Source organism: Lampetra planeri, chromosome 2 (assembly GCF_965212315.1).
Source record: "Lampetra planeri chromosome 2, kcLamPlan1.2.h2, whole genome shotgun sequence".
Classification (NCBI taxonomy): domain Eukaryota; kingdom Metazoa; phylum Chordata; class Hyperoartia; order Petromyzontiformes; family Petromyzontidae; genus Lampetra; species Lampetra planeri.
Window position 1 is genome coordinate 30,521,154 of NC_136108.1, and position 23,355 is coordinate 30,544,508.

At 50.5% G+C, this 23,355-nt stretch overlaps 1 protein-coding gene across 1 annotated transcript; it reads left to right on the forward strand.

Moving 5' to 3' along the window:
• Positions 1-2,040: 2,040 nt before the first annotated feature.
• LOC144724322 (putative DBH-like monooxygenase protein 2) lies at positions 2,041-22,791 on the forward strand. The gene is made up of 14 exons (XM_078603343.1): positions 2,041-2,046; positions 3,321-3,665; positions 6,392-6,538; positions 7,181-7,360; positions 7,857-7,940; positions 8,909-9,088; positions 12,103-12,205; positions 14,200-14,393; positions 14,820-14,896; positions 15,505-15,601; positions 16,957-17,016; positions 17,951-18,081; positions 20,029-20,179; positions 22,207-22,791. Exons 1-14 carry the CDS (start codon positions 2,041-2,043, stop codon positions 22,390-22,392), a joined length of 1,941 nt encoding a protein of 646 aa, XP_078459469.1. The 3' UTR covers positions 22,393-22,791.
• Positions 22,792-23,355: the final 564 nt, after the last annotated feature.

Below are 23,355 nucleotides of genomic sequence, written 5' to 3' on the forward strand. Positions count from 1 at the left end.
GCCAGGGTGGGCCGCGGGAGAGGAGTTGCTGTGAGATGGTTAGGACAAAAAAAATGCAATTGATGAAATATGGCAGAGAAATGTGGAATGTCTTGGTGACAACAAAATGTACGACAGTCCAACTGTATTGTTAAAGAACAACTAAGGGGGGGGGGGGACGAAATAGACGAGGTTTATTCCATCACCTATTTTGTTTATTTAAGTCAGACCTGCTGTATACCTGCCGCCATGTTTGTGTACAAGTCGCTCTTTCTCTCTGCGTGTGATGCGGCTCTCGAACTAATTTGGTCAAAGACAAAAACTAAACAAAATGTCTCTTCGTCTTCTTCATTTTCTTCCTTCGAAAGGTTGCCGACCCCTGCACTATGGCAACAGTAATTAAAATATGTAAATTGACCAAATATATTTGTTCATAAACCCAATCAATTGGCATATTTGCCCATGACGTGCAACTTGGTCTGATTGGCTAAGTCGGGTGGTGAGGGTTAAAGTGAATGATTTGCATTATGCCTATCACACGGTATAACCCGAAAAGAAACGAAGTATGAATCATAATGGTCGTGAAAGCCTACGTAGGTAAAGTGAGAGGAGTTATTGGTGTGGTGGTCTTGAGTATTTTGAAAGTTTTCCCTGTGTTCAGCATGCGGAATGTCGCTATACAAAGACAAAGATCCCCCGTATAGGCTTAACCGACTCTTAGTGCAAGTGCTGTTAGGATACACCTATGAAGGCTGGAACGGTCCACGAGGGGACGGGTGGCCGGCACCACGCCCGACTGCCTTTGTCTCCCCACAGCAACGATGCTTTCACACCACACCAGGTACTCATTTGAGGCTGAGTCGACCTAGGGGAACCCCAAGACCGATTCAGACAATCGTGTTGGTCGTGAGCGAGAATCGAACTCAGGTGGCCGGGGTTCGTAGCTCAGCGCGCTCACCGTTGTCCTATCGTTCATCGCTACGCACCAATCAGCATACACAGTCCTCGCACACACACGCACACTCAGAAATTGAGTTACTCGCTTAGTGACTCATCCACTCACACTCGAGCAAACGCGAGCGAAGTTGTTCAATCGCTCACGCACGCACTCGTTAAATTGTGAGTGAATTATTAATCACGCACTCGCCATATTCGGTCATTCATTCACTCCCTTGCTCGTGAATTAAATCGCTCACTTGCCCGCTCGTGGACGACTCATTCAAATCTGGAATTCACTCGCTCATTGGACGAATTCAACGTCGTACTCGCTCAATAATCGCTCGCGCACTCTCCCATTCACTTATTTATCTATCCCTCCAAAACAACAACTTACCAACTCATCCACCCACCCAGAAATTCATCCATCTACCCATCCCAGAAACAAACTGGTCCGCTCAGAAGCTCACTCATTGATCTACTCTCCCATAAACACACTCACTCAGCCACCCACCGAGAATCTCGCTCACTCACTCAACCAACCCGCAACGTCACTCGCCCATCTCTCCACCAAGCCAGCAACTCATTCACCCGCTCATTTATTCCCTTACTCGTTCGATTCATTAATTAATCCTTTCAGCCTCTCACCTTCTCCAAGCCGCTCCTCACCCCACCCCACCCCCCATCAAGGTCAACCAACCCGACGCACCCACGCCCCATCACATCCACCCACCAAGCTGCAGATATAATCAACCGCATCTTGCGTCCACCTTTCACTCCTCCACTGGTTGAAGCAGGTGCGTTCCCGTGTTCGACCGGTCTCGCACTTCTTACAACAACACGTTATGGAACAAAGTTAATGAATAGAACGGTATTATTGTTTGATTTAATCTGTTCCTTATTTCCCCCAGAGCGACGCTTGTGATTACATTAAGTGTTTGTACGGCTGATGTAGACGCAGAGCGACAACTACAATTTGACATTCAGGTGGGCAAGCCCACATAACCGCGTCAGGGGCAGTAGCGGAGTGGTTTTGCTTCAATATCTCCGTCGTATTTGTGGATCGTGACATCGCGTCCTTATGTGTTCTTAAGTAAGATACGCACGGGCGAATCGCCAGCGCAGATGCAAGTGCGAGCTCTGTGTGGTTTTGAAAAATGGAGTGTTCAGTCAGCTTAACATGTCGGCTTTCGCGACCAATATCATCCATAATACTGTGTTTTTATGGGGTTAGATCGCGTAAATTATAATTTGTCGTTAGACCCGCCACCACCCGACACAGCCAATTAGTAAGGTTTGTCATGTTAACAGAACATGCCAATTCGTTACTAGTACAGCACACCGGCGTGTTGGAGAGCAAAACCACAACATTTGTAATCTGAGTACGACGTTTCGCAAATAATTACAACTAGCATCATCAGACGACAGCTAGAAACAGGATTTTTCCACAAATCTGTCTGTCGCCTGATGATGCTAGTTGTAATTTCTGGCGAAACGTCGTACTCAGATTGTAAATGTTGTGGATGTACTCTCCAACACACCGGTGTGCTGCACTAGTAACGAATTGGGACGTTCTGTTTACATGACAAACCTTACTAATTGGCTGTGTCGGGTGGTGGCGGGATTAACGACACATATTTACGCGATTTAACCCCCAACCAACCTGTATTATGGAGGAGAACTTTACAAGCCCGAATGTGACAAACGAGTTGGTGCTGCTGCTGCGTTGGCAGTGGTACACAAGCAGAGTTAGCAACAACAGCACCAACACACTCAACACGTCTGTCAGTAACGCTGTAATGTGGCCTTATACGGAAAATTATATTTTAAGTGACGTTTCGGGCAATGTTCCTTCTTTATAGCAGATAAACGATGCACGTACTATGAAGGTCCATTGCCCGAGACGTTGCCTATTATAGATTGTTTTACCTTTTAAGGTAACCTAATTGGGTGATCACCGGATCTCACAATAATATTTATTTCTGAACTTTATTCGCTCTTTGTTTACACGTTTACATGTTCACTTGTTCAGAAATGGTTTTCTGCAAACGTTGTGAAGTACAATTTAAAACCAAACATACCAGGGAGGCACTGCGCATTTCTTACCGGGGGTCGACTCTGCCATTGAACCATCCGAGGTCGATAAAATAGCTACCGTTTTGTGGGAACTCAACAGTGGCCGTCACATAAATTGATTTTCCATTGGAATGTGGAATTGTCATCGCAGGACGATGAACGCAACTCCGACCATTCACCTGTTAATTTATCTTCGGGGGGGGGAGCACCTTTGTGCGTGTGTTTGTTTTTAATAAGTACTCAGTGTCAAATAATGTCACACACCAACATGGATCACCAGTGCTTGCTTCACGAATTCATTCAAAAACGAGTGTATCTGTACCGTGCAGGGAGGCACAGCGAGACGTTGGAGACACAGAGAAGCGGGCACAATGAAGAGGACAATTGCGGTGATGGTGATGATGTCGATGATGGTGATGGGAAGCAGCGAGACTACTTTGCGTGGCCCGGACTCCCCGTGTGCTCTGAATCCTGACGCCGACCTCCCGTTCACCGTCGAATTATCTCCAGACAAATTCCACCTCTCGTGGGCGTTCGACAGCGACCAGATCGTTCTGGAGGCTCGGGTTCGCACCCGGGGCTGGGTCGGCCTGGGGCTGAGCTCCACGGGGAAGATGGCCGGCTCTGACGTGGTGATCGGGTGGGTGGACAGCGCAGCCGCTACCCACCTCGTGGTGAGTGGCAGGCGGCAGGCAGCGCGGTCCCTCACTCGGATACCACGGAGCGAGCTGGACGTTTGGGGGGCGCAGTGGTGCAGTGGTTATCAGATTAGCACTAAGATATCGGTGTTTTTCACTCATTTCCAGAAGAGGGGGGGGCCACTTTCGCCGATGAGACATCGTCAGTGTGAGGGCCGCCGCACGTTTGACACCATTGGGGGTTTGACAGCAGCACGATGATGATGATGAAGGCGGTGGTGTTTTCACTCTTTGTGTGTATTGTGTCGGTGGACGCACTCAAGGCCACCCGGGGCCGCCAGTGGCCCCGGTGCAATGAAGAACTCTGCGCTCTATGAACCAGACTGACGAATTGAGATTGATTCCGGGCCACGGCTAATATTGGTGTCGAATGATATCTGAACCGGTACTGGGCTTCACCTGCAACTGACCAGCTTGGTGAAGTGTGGTCAAACAACCCCAAGACGGACGTGGCAGGCGGAGGTCTTCATCTAACAGTGGAATGACAGATCACTTTCGATTATTATTGCATTGTTCATAATACAAGTTTTTGTTGGGTTAGATCGCGTTATTTATAAATGTGTCGTAACCCTCCACCACCCGACACGGCCAATCAGTAAAAGAGTGTCACGTTGATAAAAGACAAATAGTTCACTACTTTAGCCCACCGGTGTGTTGGAGAGTGAATCCACAACATTTACATTTATTATGAATAATATTGGTCGCGAAGCCTATGTGTTAAACTATTGTATTGTTTCGATTTAAAGCTTTCGTGACTGCAGGGATTCATCTTCTTGGTTCTTTCGGTAAAGGCGCATTTTCCCCCCTTCCAACCCAGCTTAAATAGACGCTCCAGGCGTGGTGGTGTTTCATTTAGACGCTGTCGCCTCGACAGACCTGGTCTTCACCTGAGGACGGCTGCTTGTGTTGTGGCCGAAACGTCGTGAGAATTATTTTATTATGTTTTATTTTTATTATTTTATTACTTCCCTTCTACGTGACTTTACCGAAAGAACCAAGAAGATAGTGTATTGTTATTTATTGTAGGTATTGGGGAGGGGGGGGGTAAGATGCGTTGAGATGGAGTTCCAATGCCGAACGATGTAAGGACGTAGTACGGGTGAGAGGAAACACCTTGATATCTCTGATCATTCATGAGAAGAACAACCGTAGCAGTAGTCGCGATAAAAGAGTGACACGGAAGTGACTGCACGATGGTGAGAGGGAGAGACAGGAGTGAATCCGTGACCGTACCTGTCAACCCCCTTATCAGCGCCCTACCTTATTGCAGACGAATTTAGACCGTATTTATCATCCCGTGCCCTAAAACATTTCTACGTTCATCCTGCAAAGTTCCATCACAAGGGAGAATCACAAATAGTCAAAATAAATTTCCCGTATTGAAACGGCTTACGGCGTATGGACCTGAAAATCCAATTTCCCTGTATAAGAATAGGATTTACCCTTTATAGCAATAAAACAGGTTTTAAAATATAATAATAGGGGTTTTCCCCTTTGTTCTGCAACAAAACTGAAACCTTTTTACAAGGATTCATGTCTCCATTAACCACAATACTTGCAGTCAAAATGCAAACAAAAACACACTGATAATATATGCATTGTTCTTGAAACTGATTGGTCCACACCAGAGAAAGCTTTCTTTTGAGCCTCGTCTCAATTGGTGCTCGACCAGATGACGCCAAAATGCGTACAGCTCAAAGACAATGCACTATCAAAGTAATGAGGGCTCGGGGTAAGCATCTACATCATTAGACCTCCTGTCTCTGTTGTGGACCAATCAGTTTCAAGGACAATGTATATATTATCAGAGTGTGTTTTTTGTTTTCATTTTGACTGCACGTATTGTGGTTAATGCAGACATGAATCCTTGTAAACAGGTTTCAGTTTTGTTGCCAGAAAAAAGGGGAATACCCCTATTATTATATTTTGGTACTGGCAAAGGAGGTCTAATGATGAGGTGTTAAAATGTCCAAACACCATTTTCGCTTTTTGGCGTTCTCTGGTCTAACACTAGTTGAGACTATGTCCTACAGAAGGCTGTCTCTGGTGTAAACCAATCCGTTTCAAAGACAATGCCTGCATTACCAGCGCATGTTTGTGTTTGCGTGTTCATCACAGGTACTGTGTGGTTAATGCATACATGATTCCTCGCAAAAGGTCTCTGTATGGTGTTTGAACAAATGTTTTATTTATACTTTGATACTGGCAAGGAATGACTCAATTTCCCAATACAATAATACGGGTAGACCCTATGGGATGACATAAATGTGTGAGCGTATGAGCAGCACTCAACCGAACCTGATTGTGCTTTATGTTGCATCTTATGGAGCAGTGTCGGATAGGATCGAAACGCTCTGGCACAGCTCTTGACCGCAGTTCCCTAATCTTAGCATAATGCGTGGATTGTACAGCAGTCGCGACTGTTCCGGACAGAATTATTATTTGGTTCGGAGGAGAAAAGCTACGATTCTTCGACGCATGATTAGCCAAAGTTCTAATTCAATGACGGATCAGACGCAATGAGCTCCCTGCACTCTAAGCCTTGCGTGCTCCGGGTAACCTCAATGGGCGCTCACTAACAAGGATGGCTAACAAAGAAAGTGGGGTCATTGTCTTACCATTGAATGCGCTGCTGCTCTCCGTATCTCTAACGCTGGTCCCCTCTTGAACCCGTGTGTCCCGGGCTGCGGCTGCGCGGTCAGGACGGACACGTCGAGGGGGAGCGGAGCCCGGTGCGGGACGCGAGCCAGGACTACAAACTCGTGCGGCTCAGCGAGAACGGCACCTACACGGTCATGCGCGTGGTGCGCGCGCTGCGCACGTGCGACCCCAACGACAGGGACATCACTGTGCGTATTGCACACACACACGTGTACACACACGTGTACACACACACACGTGTACACACACAAACGTGGACACGCAAAAACACGTGTACAAACACACTTGTTCACACGTGTATACACGTGTACACACGCGCAGGTGTGCACACGCACACGTGCACACATATACACACGCATACACAGAGACACGTGTACATACACACACGTGTACACTTGTGTACACATAGACACACACGTGGACACATAGACACGCGTGTACACGTAGAAATGGGTGTACACATAGCCACAAAGACAAATATCCCCCGTATAGCCTTTGCAAACTTTTGAGGTAAGTTCTGTTAGCGAGCACCTATGAAGGCAGACACTGCACACGAGGGAGTGAGTGGTGGCCAGTACCACGCCCAGCCGCCTTTGTCTCCCTAGTGGCGATGTTTACACACCGTACCAGGTACTCATTTGAGGCTGAGTTGACGGACTCACACACCTGTACACATGTACACACGCCATTAATACCAACGTTTTAGTATGTATGTTGAACTTATTTAGCGCCGTACGCAGCCAACCGTGCGAATCGGAGGTGCATCAGTGGCACTGGCAGCGAGGACTTCTTTGACCTTTTGACCTCTAACAGAAAGCCATCTGCGGCAGGAGGACACGATGCGCCTGATCTGGGCCTGTGAGGATGACGATCCGAAGAGCGAGGCGGAGATTTCCTACCACGGCCCGATGGATCGGGGCACGAAGAGCCTTCAGCTGTTGAGTTCCAGGCCACGCTCCCAGCCAGAGCTGCCCCAAGACCGGTCCACGTTCGACATCGTGCAGGACAAGGTACACCCGCCACACAATGCTGATAATGAATTATTACATTGTATCATTTATGAATATACTACGGCATGATGATGGCCTTCCCACGCAATGTCAGTCAATGTGTTGGTGGGGGGGGTAGCGGTTCGTGCTACGCTGTGCTACGAACCCGGCAGCCCAAGTTCGATTCCTGCTCACGGCTAATACCAGTGACGATTATCTCAACCCGGTTCTGGGCCTCCCTTAGGTCGACTAAGTCTCAAATGAGTACCTGGTGCGGTGTGTAAACATCACCACTGGGGAGACAAAGGCGGCCGGGCGTGGTGCTGGCAACCACCCACCCCTCGTGTGCAGTGTTTGCCTTCATAGGTGTTCGCTAACAGAACTTACCCCAAAAGCCTGTTCAGGCCGTATTTAAAGGTACTGTTCAGCATCTAAAGATGTGCGCCATCATGTGACGATTAAAATTGATTACAATGATGATCATAATTACAAAGTGATGCTCCTCTTCTGTTGAAAGTTCCCGATCCCTCCCGCCTCTACGTTCTACGCGTGCAAGATCTTCTCCCTCCCGAACCTGAGCAAGAAGCATCACCTCGTCGAGGTGAGACAGGAGCAGAGCAGGTGTCCCGCTTGCTCGTCCTGAAGGTGGCGGTGACATTTCCCAGCACCCGGCTCGTGGCTTGCAAGGAAACAGAGAGCACTGTCCCACACACCGTAGAAAAACTGAGCCATTGTTGAGGTTTTTTTAGTGACAGTGATTGAATAAGGAAGAAGGGCCACTGTCTGAAACGTAGACGACCATGTTTTTATTTTAGCGCTACGGTCTTCTTGATGAATATTTGTTTTTATTACTGTTTTGTGTGTTAATGCACCACAGCCAAAGCTGCAGCATCGCCAGATGATTTGTATCATCGTGATAATGAATTCATAATTGCCAACCCTTAATCCTCTGCTAAATTAACTTTAATGCCCCAGTGTTACATGCAGCCTGTGTTTGATCGGAGCAATACTAACAGAAATATTGTTCCGTGTAACATTATTTCAGGAAAATTAAAACTGCAACGGATCTAGTGAATGTAACATTACATACGTGATTGCTATTGTGATTTGACTACAGTATATTCGTTTCAGAATATACAGTACTAGAAACCCACACGTCCTTTGGAGGGCAACACAGCAAAACCCATTCTTGTACTGCTCTTCACTTATTCAATGCTCCCACGCCTATGCTCCCCACCTCCATCAGGAAACCAGCACTCTATCAACCCCGTGTGGTTAAGCGTAGTGGTGACGCGGGGATGCCCTCGTCAACATATACGTTATAATCCCGAGATGACAATGTTGATGACGGTGGCGACAATGATCTTATTCTTCTCACGAATCGCTGATGCAGGCGCAGAGCGCAATCAAGCCCAGATAACCGAGTCAGGAGCAGCGGAGTGGCATCGCCATGATGTCTCCTTCGTATTTTGTGGATTAGGGGAAATCGCGTCGTTATGGTGTTGTTGTACTGCCTGTTCTGGATGACGACAGCGGCGATGACGACGATGACCGTGTGTGTACGTGTAGGTTGAGCCGATCATCGACCCAGGCAGCGAGGCATTGGTCCACCACATGGTCGTGTACGTGTGCCCGGACACCGTGAACGCGTCCCACGTGGGGGTCACGCAGCAGTGTTACGTCGCCCAAGAAGCCAACTCCTTCTCCACCTGCACCTCCGTGCTCGCCGCATGGGCCATTGGCGGCGGGGTACGTGGTAACCCTCTGTGTGTGTGGGGGGAGCGGTGGCGCAATGGTTAGCGCGATGCGCAACGAACCCGGCAACCCGAGCTCACGGCCAACACCAGTGCCGATTATCTGAACAGATCCTGGGGTTCCCCTAAGTCGACTCTAGCCACCCACCCACCCCGTCGTGTGACGTGCTGGCCTTCGTGCACACTAACAGCACTTGCTCCAACAATCTGTTAAGGCTATACGGGCGATATTTGTCTTTGTGTGTGTTTGTATATACCAAACGTGTGTCAATGTGCTAGAGTTGCCACTTTGTCCACACAGACTAAACTTGGGTATACGTACATCGCAGCCGTTGTCGGTCTATCAAAGCTGTGCAGTAATATCCGTAAATGGACCTCTACACAACACCGCCGTACTGGTGGCAGCCAGTAGCGTGACTCGCGTGGGGGGTAGGGGTGCTTTGTCCCCCCTCCTCCCGCCCGGGTGGTCAAAGCTACGAATTGTGGGGTTACATTGACAACCACCATGAGATGTTTAAAATGTTCGACTGTGAGCATAATGAGAGGAGCCGCGATGTAGAGATGTGGTGCCACGGCTTCGAAGCAACTCTGCAAGCGCCGCGATCCCCCCTGGCCCCCACACTGAGCACACACACGCAGCGCACACACGTAGCACACACACGTAGCGCACACACGTAGTACACACACGTAGCGCACACACGCAGCGCACACACGTAGAGTCCTGGCAGGGGATTGACTGATAATTGTTTTTTTACCCTTTTATCTGGCAACAAAACTGACACCTTTTTTACGAGGAGTCATGTTTGCATAGACCACAATACCTGCAGTCAAAATGCAAACAAAAAACATAACTCTGATAATGTATGCACTGTCCTTGAAGTTGATTGGTCCACACCCAAGACAGCTTTCCTTAGAGCCTAGCCTCACATGGGTTAGACCAGATGACGCCAAAAGGCGCACAACTCAAAGACAATGCACCATCAGAGCATGAGAGCTCGGGGTAAGCATTTACACCATTGGTACCTCATTTGCCAGTAAAAAAATATGATAGGGGATTTACTGGCACAACGGGTTTTAATCCGAAGGGTCTCTAGGAGGAAAGTCCCACGGTTTCCCAGTGCCAGGAGATTGGTCGACCCTCCCAGGACAGGTTACATTGTGGTGCCCCTGATTTGGCTTAATATTGTATGGGCGCAAAAAGGTTCACCAGGCCAGCCGCAATGAGTCATGCATGACATCTGGAGGGGCTCGGATGGAATATTAAGCAAGAAGGGCAGACCATGAGATCAGGGGATCTCAATGCCACGACCTCCCCAGACCCCCATAGCAAATACACAATCGCAGGGTGTGTATTCGTCAGCTGGGCGTCATTCCGGATTAACAAGGGTGAGTAACAAATTAATGAGTACGGACAGACAGACAATGGGTCGCAGAAGCACACGCCGCAGCGCTCCATGTGAGGGGAAAAAATAGGCGGTAATCACAGGTAGGCGCACGATTGGCCATGCGGTACAACGCGACCCCGTGCTTTTAAAGTCAGGAGGATAGAAGTGGAGCCTGGGGCCATTCAAAGGGGATCTTGTTTCAACCTCTCGGCCACCAAGACCCACTCCCTGCCGTCCTGCCTTCTCGAACCGCTCGCAGCATCCGTGTGACGCCAGCGAGTGCTGCCACGAGGCAGTGGTAGGCACAGTTTTTTTCGTCCTCCTCTCTCCGACTCTCACAGCATCCGTGCGATGCCGTGAGTACAGCTACGAGGTACGTGGTCGGGCGTTTGAGTATCTTGGAATTTTGGCAGCAGTAGGCTAGGCTCTTCTCGCAAAATATTCTCCCCGGGTAGTGCGGGGTTTGCGCCGAGAATTGAAAGTTAGTACAGAGCATAGGCGTGGTGTCTGTGATTTCTGTGTGGAGCGATTGCGTGGGGGAACGCGCGGCGAGAGTGAACGCGGAGCCACAGCGTGTGCGTGCGTTCAAAGATAATCGGCCGCAGGTGCGAGCGCGCTCGTACCACCCCTGCGTCAGCGATAGCTGTAGTGTGCACGGGTGTGTGGTTCAACTCCGTGTGGCTACGAGCCAGCAGCACGAGTATGTCCCTCAGATAGGGCGCTATCGCGGGGGCCCTGATCACTCGGTCGGCAGGTACCCGCGGGAGCCAACCGACGAGGTGGAGGAGGGAGCAGAACGGGCGGACGTCGCGCCCCACCTGCCTAGCGAGGGCGGTGGAGTGGACGTCGGGCCCCGTGCGAGACAAATACAATATTGGGGCCTCCAACTGACCAATTGCCGCACCCTCTGAGCTAATAATGTTGTTAGTTATGCCACTCGTGACAACCGTAGTGGGTGTATGTGTGTGTATGCGTGCCTGCCTGCCTAGGATCCATCCTGGGTTTAACCATGCTGGATTGTTGTGAGGAGCTCACAAATCCTTCAAAGATCTGGACAAGATCTGGACAAAGTCCGATCGATGAGCTCCTCCGGCAGGCAAGGCTGCGTTGGCTGGGTCATGTAGCCCTCATTCCCAGCCACCGCATGCTTAACAGCTTTTGTTCGGCCGGAGTGAGGGGGCTAAATGGGCGTGGCATGGGCTAGAGAAGAGATGGAGTGATGTGGTACAAGAAGATGTGGAGCTGAATGGACTTGCCGATGACTGGTACCAGCGGTGTCAAGATCGGCTTCTTTGGAGGAGGCTCGTGAAGGACGCTACTGGGCAGTTGGAGGCAGTTTCCCTCCAGCAATAACAGAGGGCAGAGGAGCGACGCTTAGAACAACGAGCGGAGCGCCGGGTGGCTAAAACACGGCAGGTTGGCACAGTAGGGGGCACAGGTGGTGCATCGGCCAGTCGTCTCGGTAAGTCGACCCATGGCACCTGAGTTTGTCCCGTCACCTCCTGTCAGCGGGCGTTCGACACTTAACGTGGCCTTAACGTGTACATAGCCTGGCACAAGCGCCGTGGTGATGTCACCGCCACTCAGTGGCGAATGGCGGTTGTTGTGTGTACGTGGACCACAGACATTCGAATACCCCCCAGCGGCTGGCTATTCACTCGGGATGCCTGGAGATCCCCGCTTCGTTCTCCTGGAGATACATTACAACAACCCCAGCGGGTTGACAGGTACGGAGACTCGCCACTCTCCCACAACTGGGTTGGGCGTCCTCTAGGTCAGCTCAACCTAAAGCGCATGTTCTAGCGCAGTGGCTCTCAAAGTGTGGGTTCCCAGTACCACCGGTGGTGGTGGTCCGTGATGCTCCTCCAGGTGGTCCGCAGTGGCTGTGATGCAAACGCAGCTTAATCCGGACAATGTATGTTACCTTTTGTTTCGGAAATTTATTTATATTTTACTTATAAAAAATGAAGTTAGGTAAACTACCATGATTAAACTACCCTAACACAAACATCTAAATGCCCCCCTGCCCCCCCAGAGAAAAAAAGAATGCATAGCTGTATTTAAAAAAAGACATTATTTTCTTGGAAACAGGACCCTGCGGGGTGGGCTGGTAGGAACGAATAACCAAAGAATATAAACATCATGTATTATTACACTTGTTTAGCCAGGAAAACCCCACTGAGTCTAAAGGTTTTTGTAGGGTCCTGCCAAGTGTTTGCAGTAGGGGGCGATGTTGCTACACCGAATCGGACGATACGAAGGGAGAGTGTGAGGCCTAGTTCTAGGCTTTAGGCCTAGCTGTAGGCTTTAGGCCGCCGTGAGTTAATTTTAAAATTAAATGTTTTTATTATTTATGTAAAAGCTTTAAATTTAAATTTTTATATTTAAAAGCATCAGGGAATGTAACATTGTTAAACATTAACTCCCTTGCACACATGCGGGGGTACGATACGAAGGGAGAGTGATAGGTGTAGTTCGAGGCTTTAGGCCTAGCTGTAGGCTTTAGGGTGCTGTGAGTAAAATTTAAATTTAAAAGTTTTAATTAAAAGCCATCTCAGGGAATTATAAGGGAATGTTACACTTGTTTAGCCAGGAAAGCCTCATTAATTTAAATGTTTTAATTAAAAGCTATCTGAGGGAATTATAAGGGAATGTTACACTTGTTTAGCCGGGAAAGCGTCACTGAGTCTAAAAGTTTTTGTAGGGTCATGCCAAGTGTTTGCAGTAGGGGGCGATGTTGCTACACGGTCGGACGGACGGTCGGACAGATGGACGGACGATATAATCTATTGTAGGCTGGTCCACTTCGTTCCTACCAGTATAAGAATCTATTTAGAGAGGTGAATGTGTTTTGTCATCAGGCGTGGGGGGGGGGGGCTGGGTGGTCCGCGGGCCAAACTAAATTTGAGAAACACTGCCCAAGTGCATGCGGTTAGGTTGCCTCTGCCTACCTCATTACCACCTGTGGCCTTGCCATTTTTGGGGTTCACACTTTCACTTCTGATATTGTCAGCGCATCGTTGCCGATTCAAGAGACCCACAGTGCACCGCGCTGGGATGAATAGGCGACTGATCCAAGGGACAATTACAACGAAATTGACTGATCCAAGGGACAAATCACAACGAAATCTTCCCCATATAGCATTTAACATGTTCCCGTTGGAGAATGTGCTGTTCGCGAGCACAAATATGATGGCAGGTACAGTGCACGGGGAGGATCGGTGGTGTGACCAGCTCTAGCATTCGGCTGCATTCCAACACTGGTTTTCATTGAAGGCGGAGCCGACCTCGGAGAGGCCGAGGAGTGTTTCAGAGAATTATCTTCGCTGATGTTAGATGTGGACTGGAATTGAACTCGGACCACCAAGCCAGTAAACACAGTGCGGGGGAAAAAACTGCGTATTACACGCAAGCACATGCACACAAAGATCCCCCTTCCCCCGTATAGCCTTCCTCAACATACTTTTTGAGCAGGAGCTGTTAGCGAGCAGCACTTATGAAGGCCGACACGGCACACGAGGGGGTGGGTGGCCAGCAACCACGCCCGGCCGCCTTTGTCTCCCTCGTGGCAAAACACGCCACACCTAGGGGAGGCCCAGGACCGGTTCAGATAATGGTCACTGGTGATGGCCGTAAGCGGTAATTAATCGAACTCGGGTCGCCGGGTTCGCAGCGTAGCATGCTAACCGCTACACTACTACCGCTCCTGTGGCAACCGCAGGCAATGAAGACAGCTCCGGCCTCCGTTTCCACTACACGGCCCAGCTGCGTCGCTTCGACGCGGGACTCCTGATGGCCGGGATCTTCGTGTCTCCGTTCCACTTCATTCCCCCCAACTCTGATTCCTTCGCCACGTACGGCATCTGTGACACCAACTCCTTTTCCACTCTCAACCGCAGCGGGGAAACGCAGGTGGTAGGCAAATGACGCATGAACCGAGTGTTCTGTTCGGCCCCCTGCTCCACCGCGACCTTTCCTCTTCCCTCTCCACCTTCCCTGTTCCATCCGCTCCAGAAACCGAAGAGCTGTCAAACCCCTCGGTTAGCCTCGGCAAAATGTGAGCTCGATTCTTCTCCGCTGCAGTCCCCTTCAACCTCCCCCCCCCCCCCCCATCTATATAATTCCATCTCCTTGGCCATCCGCACCGCTGAGGTCTTTCCTCTGTTCAAATCTCGCTTAATGGTTTGGACGCTTCTTCTCCGGTGCTGCACCACAATCTATAATTTCACCCCCCCCACTTCCCCCTCTGGCTATCCGCACCACTGCCACATTTTCCGTCCAATCAAGGGTTAGCTTCTCACAACCCATGGGTACAATGCGAGTGTCCTCCCTGTCGTACAGGACGGCGAGATGCAGGTGTTCGCCTCGTTGCTGCACTCACACCTGGCTGGTATCTCGCTGCAGGCACGCCACTTCAGGTGTGTTGTTGTGTGCACGGTACAGGTTTTTATTTGGGGTGGGATCGCATAAATATAAATGCGTCGTTAAACCCGCCACCACCCGGCACAGCCAATTAGTGAGGTCTGTCACGTAAACAAAACGCGCCAATTCGTTACTGGTACAGCACACCGGTGTGTTGGAGAGTAAATCCACAACATTTACAATCTGAGTACGACGTTTCGCCAGTAATTACAACTAGAATCATCAGGCGACAGACAGATTTGTGGACAAATCCTGTTTCTAGCTGTCGTGTGATGATGCTAGTTGTAATTATTTGCGAAACGTCGTACTCACATTGTTACAACCAGCGGGCAGTTGTCAGAAATCAAAAAATGTCCTCCAGGGTCGGGCCTTAAAGTAGGTGGTGTGACCCATAAATCAATCGTGAATCATAACATTGTTTGTGAAAGCATGCGGGTTAAAAATCACTCTCCTGGTAAATAACCCACGTGATTGTTTCTGCATTAAAGTTGCTGAATTTCAATCAACCGATGGCCATTTATTCGCACCCCCAACAAAACCGCAGTGAGCGTCGCGAAAAAACGACGGACGCTGCACTAACTCGGCCTCGTTCCATTTCGTGCAGAAACGGCACTCAGATCGGGGACGTCGGTCGGGAGCCGAACTACGACTTCAACTTCCAGGAGACGCGGCACCTCAAGAAGATCGTGACCGTGCTGCCCGTGAGATCCCTGCCTCCCGTCTGCATTACCTGGTTGTGTGGATGTGTGTAGGAGGTGCTGGGGAGTGGTGGCGCAGCGGTTAATGCATCGAGAGGCTGCACAATTGTAGGGGTTGTTACGGGGAGAAAGGCGGACAAGAAACACAAGGGTGTCTGCACCCACACACGGGTGTCTACATCCACGTCCGCATCGGTTAACCCTGGGGGGCCATGGGGGCGCTGTGATCCCCCAAAGCCCCACCCCTCGGAGAGGATTCCTATAAAAGGCGGGGAGCCAGAGGACTCGAGGCCAGTTCTGCTACACGAAGACCGAAGTCGGCCAAAGACAGCTAGGACCCTGGACCAAGCCTTCCAGCCCTTGTCAGGGCTGGGGCTCAATGTAACCAGTGGTCAGGGGAGATAGGTCCTGGATAGGACCCTGGCTCCCAGCCTTCCCGCCCTTGTGAGGGCGAAGGTCTTGAGCGACCAGAGGTCGGGGACCCGCCGGGTCAGCGGCGGGTCAGTGTGCCTCCCCTAGGTCCCAGCCGGAGGACGCTAGGCTAGCGGGGAGATTAGATAGCCGGCAAGTCCGGAGGCTGTAGCTCCTTAGAATAGGAGTGAAGTGTGAGTGTGAGCTGTGCAGGGTCGGAGGCTGTACCTCCTCAGGTTAACGGGTAAGGGGACCGTATACCCCTTGTGTGTTAGGGACTGTGTAATTAAAACAATAAACTGTGTGTGCCATAAATAAGTTTATTTGTCCGTCCTTTACAACACTACACAATTATGAGAACATTGAAACCCGCTTGCTGCTGCCCTGCACTCGCTCGCTCTTGGAGAGGATGACTTAGAGGTGACACGGTGGCGAGATGTTAACTATCTCGCATGGTATACAGCAGGTCGTAGGTTCAATCCTAACCCTGACGCCTTTATATTTGGAGTTTGCGTGTCTCTCTCTCTTCCCATGGTCACGTGCATTTTTCTCCGGGTCCTCCGGTTTCCCCCTCCACATTTAGAAACATGCGTTTAGGGTATTTTGCTGCTATAAAATTCCACATGCTAAACCACTTTGTTGAGCTATCATTGTGGACAATGTGCTTCTGAAAAAGAGCTATATTGCTCAGTGGGCCTTACCTGGTAATATATATATTTAAAACAATTTCGTTAATCGTAAAATGCAAATCGGGAACACACATTGGAAAGTGGAGTTTGTGCAACTTCCAGTTATAAGTTCCCCGACCTTCCGCAAGTGAACCGTTACCACTCCACGTGACTTAAAATTACACCATGCCCAACAAAGTGGCACAGAGTGACAAATGTCAGCTGTTGTTGTTGCTCTTGTTGTTTTTTGTTGTGGTGGTGTGTCTGTGTTGCGCACAGGGTGACAAGATTGTCGTGGAGTGCGTGTATAGAACGACGAATCGCAACAAGACCACTCTGGTATACAACATGAGCTGGCCAGTCGGTGACTGACATGCTATACAAGTACCCAGTCGGTGACTGACACGCTATACAAGTACAGACAGTCCCCGGGTTGCGGAAGACCCGACTTACGGAAACCCGACCTTACGGGAATGCTCCCATTAATCATGTAACACAAATTTAATACGCGTAAATGTTTGCGTTAGTTACATAAGCGCGGGTATTGCAGCGCGGTGAGGTTGTGGATGAATAACGTGGAGTGAGGAGGCGTAAGGTGGCCGAGTGAGGAGGTGTGGAGTGAGGAGGCGTCAGGTGGGCAGCTGCCTTACGCCTCGCTCGAGCTTCACTAGGATTAAGGTAAATGGAATTTAACTTTGATTTTGGGGGGGAAATTGTTCAGTTTCCGACATATGGAAAATTCGGGTTACGGATCGTTCTCGGGAACCTAACCCTTCCGTAACCCGGGGACTGCCTGTATACAGCAAGACTACAAACGAGGGAGCAATTTGGTCCCTGCAGCTCGTTCGGTTGCGAGTCCCAGATCTATTCTAGAATTTCATCGAGGTGTTTCTTGAAGAGTCTCAGTGGATCAGCTTCCACGATTAGCACGACTGGCCACGTGCGGTGCAAAAGAAGTTCAACGTACATACACACATGACACACATTTTGGGCTGGAGAGGTGGTACAGAGTGGTTAGCACCCTTTACTATGAACCCGGCCATGGCCAACGGCGGTGGCAAGCAATATTCTGAACTGATTTCGAGCGTCCCACCTTCAGCTGCCCGCGCGGACCGACGTGGTGCAGTGGGTACAGTCAAACGACCCCCAATAACTGGCGCGGCATGGGGGATGACTTCACCTAGCAGTGGGTTCACAAAGAGCCCCGTGGGTTACTCCACTCGTGGGGGTTCAATCCTAACCACTTTGCAACCCCCCCCCCCCCCACACACAGGGTGGTATGACCACCGAGGATGAAATGTGTCTCGCCTTCCTGCACTACTACCCCAAGGTGAACGTGTCCTCGTGCCTCAGCATGTCCGACGTGCCGAGCATGGCCGCCCTGCTCGGATACACCACCACCGGGTGAGTGTCTCGGCTGCCGGGAGCGGATTTTGCGTGCTTGCATGCGCATGTGAGTAATGCGTTTTTTTATTTTCTTGTTTCTTGGGGAGCGGTGGTGGCAAACAATGTGAACTATGATCCCCAGTTGCGTCATTTGCAGGTATTTTTGTTGTTGCAGATATCTGCGATGAACTGTCCACGCTTTTATGAACGACGTCACGGGATTTTTTTACGTATTATACGGCTAATACACAAGCCGCATTAATCAGGGCGGCCTTCCGAATTCGAACCGCGAAACCATTGCGTGTGCTTGTGTGTGCGTGTGGGGAGCGGTAGTGTAAATTTTAGCGCGAGAGTTCGATTCCCGCTCACCACCAACATCGGTGACGAATATCTGCACTAGTCCTGGGCCTCCCCTAGGTCGACTCAGCCTCAAATGAGTACCTGCTGCTGTGTGCAAACATCGCCACTGGGGAGACAAAGGCGGCCGGGCGTGGTGCTGGCCACCCACATCCTCTTCAACCCTCTCCACGCGCCTTTCCTCGGGGGGGGGGGGGGGAGCTACCCGCGCGGCCGTTGTTTGCGCACCTTGCTGCCCGCTGGCTCATCGGCGATGAGTATTCTGTGGCTGAGAAGTCACCTGCGTACAACAGTACGCCCCTGCCGGCGGCGTCACCGGCTGCCGAAACCAGCTTGGCCACTCGAACTTTTGGCTCGCTTGACCCCGGGCTTCTTCTGTCACTAATTTCGTCACTTCTAAAATATGGCAAGGAGTTCCTTGTCGTGATTTTCTGCTGGGCCTGAAATACTAAACTAAATTTATTTCACGAGTTAAGGCTCACTGAGCTATGTAGCTCTTTTTTCAAAGCAACCTGGCCACAAATGATAGCTCAACGAAGTGGCTTATCGCGTGAAAATTTACTCTAAATGAATGTTGACTCTAAATGTGGAGGGGAAAAAACAGAGGACTCGGAGAAAAATCCACGGGACCATGGGGAGAACATGCAAACTCCAAATATACAGCAGGCATCACGGTCGGGATTAAACCCACGACCTTTTGTATACCAGACGAGGGAGTTAACATGTTTTATTGTTTATTAATTTTGAGTTTGCTTTGCAGTAGAATTTTGATTTGCTTGGTAAGCGGCTGTTTGTGGGATTTGGTCCGTATATACAATCAATGTACAGAGTTATTGGATGCTATTAGTATAGAGGTGTTACGGAGGGCAAACAAACACACTGGGCGTGGTTATGCCCATACGCCGTGAGGTGCTTACATCCACGTCCGCACCGTTGAGCCTGGGGGGCTGACACGGAGCTGCGATCCCCCACGGCCCCACCCCTCAGTGGGGGAGTTGCTATATAAGGCGGTGAGCCAGAGGGCTCGGGGTTCAGTGTTCAGCCTTAACCAGAGAAGCAAGAAGACCTGCTAGATAGGCCCTGGGACTCCCCTGGATCACTGTCCTTCTCAGGACCGACCAGGGCAAGCCAGTGGCGTAGCCCCAAGAGCCCAGAGCCGATGCTCTTGTAAGAGCCGGTCTGGGGACTCAGGGTGCCGTAATCCCAGCTTAACCAGGGCTGGGTTAGCTAGCCTCCCCTAGCCCGGTAGTAGAGGACCTAGGAGTAGGCTAGCTGTGACATAGAGTGTTGATCTCCCAGTTAGACGGGTGAAGGGGCCGATACCCCTTCGAGTGTTGTACATCTCGGCCTGTTATGTACTTTGTGCTTAATAAATAAGTGTGCCTCCAACTACGTCGTCCAAGTCTCCTGGAACCTACCACATTAGCATGAGTGATGCTATATAAAATGAAGGTAAGAGTATTATTAATAGCACTTGCCCCAACAGTCTGTTAAGGCCATCCGTGGGGGGTGGGGGGGGGGGATTTTTCTCTTGTGTATTGCATTCCACTGACTCACGGCAGGGGGACCGAATGGCCGATTTAATCAGTGCCCCTATGCGTTGCGCAGAATGTACCCCTACGTTATCACCTCCCCGCCAAAGGACGCGGGGAGTTACCTGTTCATGGTGTTTAACGAAATCAACTGGACTGCAGAGAGGACCAGGGACGCGGAGAGAACGGCGCTCACGTCCCAACAACTCATCATACAAGAGCACATGGTGAGGACTCAGCAATTCTTATATAACCAGGACCGTCCATGGGGTAGGGGGGTGGTGCGAGGAATGTGGAATTTGCCCCAAGGCTGCAATAGAGACGAATGTGTGGGGGCTGATGTCTTCCCCACTGCCCTCGCTGGGCAGGTGGGGCGTGACGTCCGCTCCCTCCACTCCCTCCTCCACCACGTCGATCGGCTCCCACCGGGCCCCCGCCGGGCCCCCGCCGACCGGGTGATCGGCCCCCCGTGCTGGCGCTCTCTCTGAGGGACATGGCTACAGAGATGGCTCACCGCCGCACGGGGTTACTCTGCACACGCCCTAATATGTGCGCAGCACGGCTGCACGGACGCGTGAGCGTCGGCGGCCGTTTTTGTTTTAATACACGCGTGCCTCGCACACACACTCAAATTACCAACACCACGCCGAGGTTCCACACACTGCACCGATACTCTGTACTAAAGCTTATTAACGGCGCAAATACCCACTACCTGGGGGGAATATTTTGCGAGAAGCACTTGGCCTAACTCTGCCTACGAACCCAGTCACTCAAACGTCCTACCACGTACCTCGAAGCTGTACTCACGGCGTCGCACAGACACTGTGAAAGTCGGAGGGAGAAGGACGCGAAAAAACTTTACCTATCACTGCCTCGTAGCAGCACTCACTGGCATCACACGGATGCTGTGAGCGGCTTAAGGAGGCAGGATGGCAGGGGATGGGTCTTGACGGCCCATAGGTTGAAGATAAGAGACCAAAATCATCCTGGGCCACTCTTTTTATCCCTTAAACTTCAAAGGCCCAGGGTGACGTCGCACCGCGCAGCCAATTATGCGCTTACCTGTTACCGCGTCCTTCCTCTGATCCGCGGTGGCGGTCGCCAGCCACCCATTGTCCTTCATTGCCCATTGTCTGGAAAGGCACCTGGCTTACGTTTTTCTTGCTTAATATTCCGCCCTCCATCTTCCCCCCAATGTTGTGAGTAACTCATTGCGGTTGGCCCATAGAACCTTTTCTTTCTGCCCCCGTACAAGTTTAAACCAATTTTAGGGGCATCGCAATGTAACCTGTCTTGCGAGGGTCGGCCAATCTCCTGGCACCGGGAAACCGCGAGACTTCCCTTCCAGGGGTCCTTCGGATTAAAACCCGATGTGCCAGGCAATCCCCCGCCAGGACACTATGTGGGTGCAAGTGCTGCGTGTGTGCGTGTGCTCGGGGTGGGGGGTAGTGGACAATCGCGGTGCTTGCGGAGTTGCTCCGCGATCATGGCACCACAAATTCCATTTGCATTATTTACATTCACATTCTGTCTCGGATAAGATTGAGTTTCTCCATCAGAAGAGATGAGGTGTTATATTTATCAAGTAATTCAATACGTGGAAGGGGTTCTGCGATGGATAGGGGTTGTGTGGTGGATGAGATGAGGGTTCTGCATCAGATGAAAGAGTTAACAATCTTAGGAGACAGTGGTTTGTGTTGGATGAGATAGACAGATTGAGTCAGAAATTCTGAACCGAATGAAACGGAAATTTTAACTTGTATGACATACGAGTTCTCAATCGGAGTCGGATGGTTCCCTGTCAGCTGAGGCAATGTCTGTTTATTGAACTTATTTTGCACCATACGTGGCCAACCGTGCTCATTGGAGATGCGGGGGGAAAGACAACAAACTAACACAACAAGCAGTTGTGAAGAAATGAGTTTTCAGTCTAGATTTAAAGGTGCATAGCTCCAGTAGCGTCCTAATATTGGGAGGGAAGAGCGTTCCAGACGGCCGCAGAAGCGCATCCGAAAGCGCCGCACGATGTGGTGACCACCGTCTTTGTTCGACGGGTAAAGCAAAAAAAGAGGAAAGTGTTCTTCATCACGAGGCAGTGGGCTTTACATCGGGTGAATCTGTGATGGGCTCTGATTGGATGGGACAAGGGCTCGGCAATCGGGTGAAGACGTGACACACGATGTGCATTGCGTGGCGTTCCCCGCGTGTGATATCCTCCTCCCCTAAATCTGCGTGCGCGTGTTTCACCAAACAGTCTTCCGTCAACTTCATCTACAATGGAATCATCCCAGGAATCCCCGCTGATCCCACGCTTCCTCCCTGCGTCCACAATAAGTGCGGGAGAAACGGCAGCCTGCCCGCCGCCACCGCCGCCTCGCCGACTACCCCTCTGCTCGCCACTCTTATGCTGCTCCTACTGGCTAGAGCGATCTGTGACTAAGCAAATGGGAAAAGGGTGCCCAAAAAATTTTGTAAGCTGACAAGCACCTGGTATCGCATATATTTAAGAACACACACACACAAATATGTGCCTCGTATTGTACAATTGCTCTTAAGCCTCATCCATACCACCAACTAAACATTGCTGTGTGGCCGTTTTGTCACTTCGAAGCACCGAGGCCTGTATTGTGTCCAACACGTAGAATAGTCCAACTTCCATGTGCTGTGCTGTTGATGGTGAACTATACAATATACGTGGAATGTTACTAAAAAATGGGCCGTGTGGGGTCAGTGTTGATGTTAGCACCAGTTGTTTTAACAGACAATCCGTGGACCGGTTTTAACGTCTCTGAGACTCATCAGTAGGCTGTAGCTCGTTAAATAAATGCTGCTTACTGGATTGCCTGAGCTGTAAGAGCGTTTTCCTTTAGTTTAAAGCGAGGTTGGAGGAGGGGGGTGCTATAGCAGCCCGTGCGCTGCAAGAAAAACGTTTTCCATGTCCATGGAATCTTCAGCGCATCGGTCGCAACTACGTGATGTCACCGCCCAATGAGCGTCCAGCAATGAATATACCAATGATCACTTCAATTTGCAACGCGCCGTTCACGATTCGCCCACTCTCCGCGGCAAGAGAGAACGACTTCCGAGACGTCCAGGAGGAAACAGAAGCAAATGGGAAAGGTAGCCTGGTGGTGAGCCAGTGACAACCCCCCCCCCCAAGCTCTGCAGTTCTCTATGTTAAGATGTTTTCAACCTATTTAATGAGCGCTTGCATAAAACATACAGACGGAACTGGATGAGTCCACATTTTCGCTGCACGGCCTTTCCCGGAGAGCCAGGGTATGGCTCCATCTCGACATGGGCACCACGGTGGAGAGATTGAACTCGCGAGGTATACAGGAGGTCGTGGTTCAATCCCCACCATGACGCCTGTATATTTGGAGTTCACGTGTCTCTCCCCGTA

Coding starts and splice junctions, on each gene's coding strand:
- LOC144724322 (XM_078603343.1), top strand. Junction 6,539..7,180: donor CCAACGACAGGGACATCACT/GTGCGTATTGCA, acceptor CATCTGCGGCAG/GAGGACACGATGCGCCTGAT. Junction 12,206..14,199: donor CAACCCCAGCGGGTTGACAG/GTACGGAGACTC, acceptor TGGCAACCGCAG/GCAATGAAGACAGCTCCGGC.